The 6,565-nt window shown below is 33.6% G+C and overlaps 1 protein-coding gene across 2 annotated transcripts; it reads right to left on the minus strand.

Moving 5' to 3' along the window:
* Positions 1-269: 269 nt before the first annotated feature.
* On the minus strand, positions 270-2,137 carry LOC111919363 (protein LAZY 1). 2 transcript variants are annotated; one of them, XM_042900089.2, is made up of 5 exons: positions 1,966-2,137; positions 1,821-1,881; positions 996-1,702; positions 623-893; positions 270-533 (listed from the first exon to the last, which is right to left on the minus strand). In XM_042900089.2, the coding sequence occupies exons 1-5, from the start codon at positions 1,969-1,971 to the stop codon at positions 514-516; spliced, it is 1,065 nt and encodes a 354-aa protein (XP_042756023.1). In that variant the 5' UTR covers positions 1,972-2,137; the 3' UTR covers positions 270-513. The 2 variants fall into 2 exon arrangements, with proteins under 2 accessions (XP_042756023.1, XP_042756022.1); XM_042900088.2 differs by having other exon boundaries at positions 996-1,750; positions 1,966-2,130.
* Between the last annotated feature and the right edge of the window lie 4,428 nt (positions 2,138-6,565).

Raw genomic sequence — 6,565 nt, forward strand, 5'->3', positions numbered from 1 at the left:
GGTTATTTATTTATTTATTTTTAAATAAAAAAGGAACCAATAACAAAGCTTAAACGAAAAGAAACCAATCACAAAGCTTGAAAGAGTGCACCCTTGGAATGTCGTAGGGCGGTGTGTACCGCACCCAAACCTTAGTCAAGGGGTGGTGTTCCGTCCTAGGTGGTACCGGAGGTGCAGTCTTTACCGTGCCCACTCCCTCTGGTCTTAGTCCTGATGAACCACGTAATTCTCGTATGTTTCTCTTTTCAAGCATCTTAAGATTGTGTGTGTCGGTTGAAAAAAATTAACTTTATATGAATCAAGCATCCCTGAAGTACTATTACAAGTTCTGTTTTAATGTCTGATGCATAGATTATGCTTGAATACAAACAGATATTATTATCACAAGCTCGCTATTATACAAGACTCAAACATCTTTTTGCCATGCTTATCAATAGAATAATTCATACATAATACACTTCTTCCAGGGAAGGATTCAATCGGTGCTTCATCGCATACTGCTTGGTTTGTCTTCTACAGTTCTAGCACCAGATCTGATAGGAAATGTGAACAATGAGTCAGATATATATTATATAGTGTGGAATTGAATAATAGCAGATAGTGCATGTTCGAATATACTAACAGTCTGCATCTGATTTGATCCAGCATTCTCTGTTTCCATTCGAATCACCGGCACCACATGGACCCTGGGGCATGTTGATTCTTGTGGTGTTTGCACCCTTTTTTGAAATCTCTTTCTCAGGAAATATACTAATATCTTCCTCAGGCAGCATTTGGTTTCTTCTTTTATGTCCGTCCTCGTTGTCACAGATGCTGTTTCTCAAATACTTGGAGTGATTTTGCGATTTTGTTGTAGTTTCAGGATGAACTTTCCTGTGGAACAGATGTAGGATCTGAAAGTATTACATAAAAGATTAGAAAAATTAATTGAAAATTGAACATGAATTCAGAGTACATGCAGGGAAATGAGTTGCGTAAAGCTTAAATACATCTACCTTGTGCACTTTCTTATCCGCTGAAGCATTATCAATATTGGTTCCTCCTGAAGATTTTCTTCCTTTCAGAATCTTTTTCATCAAGTGGACAGCAGATTTATCAGTGTCTCTCTCCTTCTGTTTTTCTATCCTGTTGCATTTAAGTCCACTATTTTCCTCTGCCATTTTAGTTTTCTGAAACAATTCCCCTAGTGATGTTCTATGTTCTTTCTTTCCTGTAGTCGTTTCCGGCAGTCCAATTGTTGATCCAAAGAGATAACCCTGAAGTGGGCAGGCAACTGCTCCATTTTCATTTTCTGCAGCTTCTAAAGGTTTGCCACTAAGTGTAATTGTGCTTCCATGACTGCTTCTTCCAATACTGACGTAACTGTTTCTCCCAGATGAGTCATCTTCTTTTCCTTCAGCACCCAGCACTTTCTCCAACTCATCATTGATGAACTGCAGTTCATTTTCTGTTGCCTCGGTTTCTTTTTCCATAATATACTCAACTGAGGTGGAGAATGTTGGTGTTGCTGGATCGCTATTAACTGGATCTATTCCAAGAGTCCCAATCGCCAAAAATCCATGAAAGAGTTCAGAAAGAGCAGCAGATGATTCTTCTCCCATGTGCTCGTCATCTGATCTTATGCATGAAAATGATTTAAGGAGCTGGTTTTCACGTGCTTTGCTCGATGTCTTGGCGTAATAGTTTGATTTAGGATAGTACTCTGGATCATCAAGTGATGGTTGCCCCATAAGACAAGTACAAGGGTTTCCTATATCATGCATCCAAGTTTAAGAAATATACATATATAATTAATAGGTGTTGGAGGATGCATGGCATACCTGTAGCAAATTCTTTTAGTGGATCACCATTCCTAAACTTGCGATGCATCCAATCTAGCAACTGCCAAGAAGACATGCAAGCATGAGTCATGACTGAAGGGTGCATACATTGTATTGCTAAACATTATAGCAAATTTGAACATACCTTCATAGTTTCAGTCCAGAAGAGTTTTCTGTTCACTCAATTCTTTGACAAGAAGAAAGAAGAAAAATGAATTCTTATGGATAATGTGATGCTTAATATCTCGATGTGGAATAATCCAGGAGGAGTTGATCAATGTCAAATTCATGGCAGGTGAAGAGGAACATAAGGAAAATAACAAAGCTTTGGGTGGATACTTGTGAAAAGACCAAATTATTTGGCCCCCAAGGTCACTAGTCTATGGGCCAACTAGCTGATGTCTCATGTTTGCATGCCATTGCCATGTGAGATGATGGTGTTTACGGTGGCTATAAGGCGCTATACACTTCAACCATCTCATGAATCTCATCACTAACGTACTGTTGTTTTTTTTTACTTTTAATGGTTTAGTTAATGGTCACATTAAGCGTTGTCCCACAAAAATGAATAATATTTCTTTGGCCTAATAAGATGGAAAGAACAAAACAACTCTACGTACATCAACATAGTTGCTTGTTGAAGACTGTCTGAATCTGACAGCTATATGTCACTTATATTTTATTCTTTCCATCATCCTTTAATCTTTAATTAAAATATTCTCTGACTATATCGTGTAAGTAATAAGAGTAGAATGACTGCAGATATTTACGCGATCTTTTTTGTTCATGAAGTAACGAACCGAAAATTTGGATACAAGATTTGACATTTCGTGCCAACTCAAAAAGGGAAAGCATCTTAATAAGAAATAATTATTTGTTTACTCTGCCTGATTGATACCTGCTCTCCCACTTGTTCATGTTGCGAATCCTGATTGACATCGTGTGACTTGTGTGTTGTTCACACCAGGGCCCTGTTATTGTACTTTTGTCAAGAAAGGTGGCAAACGTAGATAAATGTATATGCACTGGTGGCCGTTGATCGATCTAGGGTCTAACTGTGTTTTTATATCTAATGATTATGCGTTCTAAGTTTTACATGATATATGGGTTGAAATTTTTCGGTTTTATGCGCACATCATAGGGGTTTGTGAATTGGTCACATAGATCTTTAAGTCCTTTAGGTATTGGCTCCTTTAGGTTTACAAGAGTCTTTATATATACTCGTATGTTTGGATGAGACTATTTTTATGACCCAAACTTGTTTAAGGTGGCTTAGGAAAATGAAATCATGGAAACGAACGTGTGACTAACGTGGGGTCTTGAATGTGAAAGAAAGTTGACCTGTGATTATTTGATCATATGTGTCACTTAAACTAGATCTAGATCAAGTGTATTTTTGTTGGTTTGTGTATGGAAGATTTAGTAGATGTGTGTAGGCTATCATGATTAGATTGGCTAACTACTATCATGGCCTTTGTTTGTCAGCTATTATATGACTCGTATACCCATGACAACATAAAGTGTCCTTCAATTCATACATCCACCATATCCCCAATAGCATCGTGATCAAGGTGGCTAACTTTTAACTTATTTTTTGTATTGTTTTGACTTCATGGTATTTTTTTCATTTATACCTAATTAATACATTCAACTCGTGAGTTTTGTTTGTTTTTTTTACACGATAAATCCGATATATTCCTATATTACTCTTTAGAGAAATTAAACTGTTTTCTATTTTTTATGCCTACAAATATTCCTACCCAATAAGATTATGATAAGTGTCATCATTTCATATTTTTTTAACTAATTCATTAAGGCTATATTAGGAATGTATTAAATTAAATTAAATTAAATGGTGATTTGTCATAATCTTATTGGGTAGGAACATTTGTAGACATAAAAGATAGGAGGTAATTTAATTTCTCTACTCTTTAATCTATCAATGTCTCTCATGAAATTTAAACCCTCAATCTCATTAAAAAAATACTAGAAGCCCTTCGGTAGTTTGGTTCCTCAATTTGCTACTTGGCTACTATATATGCATAATGTAATTATTTCAGCCATCCTAAAATAGATAAAGACGTTTCAACATTATTATTGGTCTTTCTATTTAGGACATCGTTTTGCTGTTTGCAATAGGGATATTATTTGGGTCGGAACCAGACCGATCGGAATCCGAATAACCCGCAACTTGAATAAGTGTAATTGTATGATTCGAAAACCGGACCGATTAACCACTACGGGTTCGGTTCAATTCAACTATTAATCGGTTCGTTCGATTATTACCCGAATAACATGTACAAGATGATTAAGGACATAACATAATTGAAAAGAATTGAATAAACCATATTAGGATTCCATAACCCGAATAATTTTTTTTAAAAACAAATTTGTTAATTAAAAATAATGCAAAGTATACATAATTGTTTCGAAGGTGCAAAAAAAAAGGATAGAATTGATGTAGTATGAATGTAAACACGAATTAACTCATCTTGAGACATAAGAATGTAAAATCCAACATACTAAACACTAATCATTAAACACTCAAAACACCCAAAAATCCATATATATATATATATATATATATATATATATATATATATATATATATATATATATATATATATATATATATATATATATATATATATATATATATAAGTAAAACATTAAACATTCAACACGCAAACTAAAATTTGAATATTAAGTTTTTAACCATATCCAAAATAACAATTGTCAAACACGAATTAACTATTCGAGAATATTGATTAGTTGTTTTCCTTTTCCATATTCATTGTTTATCGCCTTTTCTAAAGCTTTTGCGACCTCATCGTCTTTCAAAATTTCATCAATGTTCTCCAGAATGGCTTTCTTGATTTCCATACCCAATCTTGGGTGCAAACAACATCCTCTACTATATTTGCGGACAAATTTGTTCGGTATGGATCTAATATCCGTCTGCTTGTACTAAAAGTCGTCTCTGCTGTCATGATAGAGATTTGCATTCCCAAAATATCTATCAACATAATCATAAAATGTGTTAAATTATAATTATAAAAAAAATATACAAATAATAAAGTTATATTTTTCGCCATACGAGATACAATAAGGTAACGAAATGTATTTTGTTTCCACCAAAGTAGAATATCAAACTCTTTATTATATTTAACTAACTGATCGTTTAGGTATTGTGTCAACTCAGTTTCTATTGATACGGATGGGTAATTTGTTTGTACTATTAAATCATCCATGAAGTCATTCTCGTCATCAATCACAACTACATCTTCATGACCATGTGTGTTTGACTTTGAGAATCGTCAGTATTGTCAAATTTTGATTTGTAGAAATAAAAAAAATTCTCAAATCTTTTTTGCAGACCCCGTATTAAGGCATTAGCCTTCAAACTGACTATCGAGTTGAGCAGTGGATCTTTTTGTATATTTTTTAATTTAATCAACTTCCTAAAGACTTGTTGAAAAAAATCAAACTTGAATGGTGGATCTAATCGAGAGAAGTGATTTCAAGTTTGGCAATAGTTGAGAGGATTCGTCAATTTTGAAACGACGAGGACTAGCGTAGGGTTTTTTTTTCTGTTGTGAACGTGATTTCAATTTCTGTTGATCAAAGAAGGAGACGAGAAATGCAGGGCATGACATCGAGTTTGACTTCGATCATATAAGGGTTACTAGCGACTAACGAGGGAAAGTAATCCGGATAAAATTAAATGACTTTTCAATTCCGGGTCGGGTATTTAGAACCGAATAAGCTCTTATTTAGGTAAGTCGGATTGAATAACCCGAGAACCGAATAAGCTAATATAGATATCCGAAAACCGAAACGAATTGCTAATTCGAGCCTAATTCAGTTTGATTCGGTTCGGGTTTCGATTCGATTTGAAATTCAGGGCCAAATTCTCATTCCTAATTTGCAAAACTAGCTATTAATTGGAACTCATAAGACATTTATTTGAATTAGCTTTTGGATTACGAATTTTTTCTAAATGTTTTAAACTCATACCACTGAATAAAAGGTTTTCTTCAATTCACGCTCTTTTTTTTTTCTTAAAATTTATATGAAAAATAAAACTCATTGTCAAGTATACTTTAATCAATATCAACACTTCTAAGTTAAATGTTTTTTTTTTAAAAGCAACCTTTAAGTAATATATAATTCAAGTCATGCATGTTAATAATAAATATTGGTTTGTGTATTTAAGTTCTCAATTTGGGATTAGGTCACTAAAAAAGAGCATCATCGATATAGGTAGCTACATCTATATATTTTATAAAAGAAGTCAAATCATTTTATATGGTTTAAAATATAAATTCCTTTTAAAAAAATGTATAATTAGTTTTCATAAAAATAACAAATTAATAAAAATTGATATTTCTTAAAGTTTAAGTTTGGTATCAAAATGAATTTATTTTTGAAAAAAATCATAATCTATGATATATAACAAACTTTTAAATAAAACATCAACCGAATGTGTTTATCAAAACTATAGGGAAATCATAGCGTATCCATAATCATCCAAAATACATCAGAGTCAAATAAGTGAAAAGTCATGGTATATGTGATGCGATCATCCCGAGCTCTTCCCCTTCGATCCGGAAGTACCTGAAACATAAACTAGAAATCGTAAGTACAAAACTTAGTGAGTTCCCCAAAATACCCCATACCATACATATACGTCAGCTCAAGGTTGTACCGGGTCTATTTCACCCCCGAGTCTATTTCATCCCTGA

The sequence above is a fragment of the Lactuca sativa genome, chromosome 3 (assembly GCF_002870075.4).
Source record: "Lactuca sativa cultivar Salinas chromosome 3, Lsat_Salinas_v11, whole genome shotgun sequence".
NCBI lineage: Eukaryota > Viridiplantae > Streptophyta > Magnoliopsida > Asterales > Asteraceae > Lactuca > Lactuca sativa.

Excerpts from the sequence above, each read along its gene's own strand:
- LOC111919363 (XM_042900088.2), bottom strand. Across the intron at positions 894-995 it reads CGGATAAGAAAGTGCACAAG|ATCCTACATCTGTTCCACAG; the intron begins GTAGATGTATTT and ends TAATACTTTCAG. Across the intron at positions 534-622 it reads GATCAAATCAGATGCAGACT|ATCTGGTGCTAGAACTGTAG; the intron begins GTTAGTATATTC and ends ATTTCCTATCAG.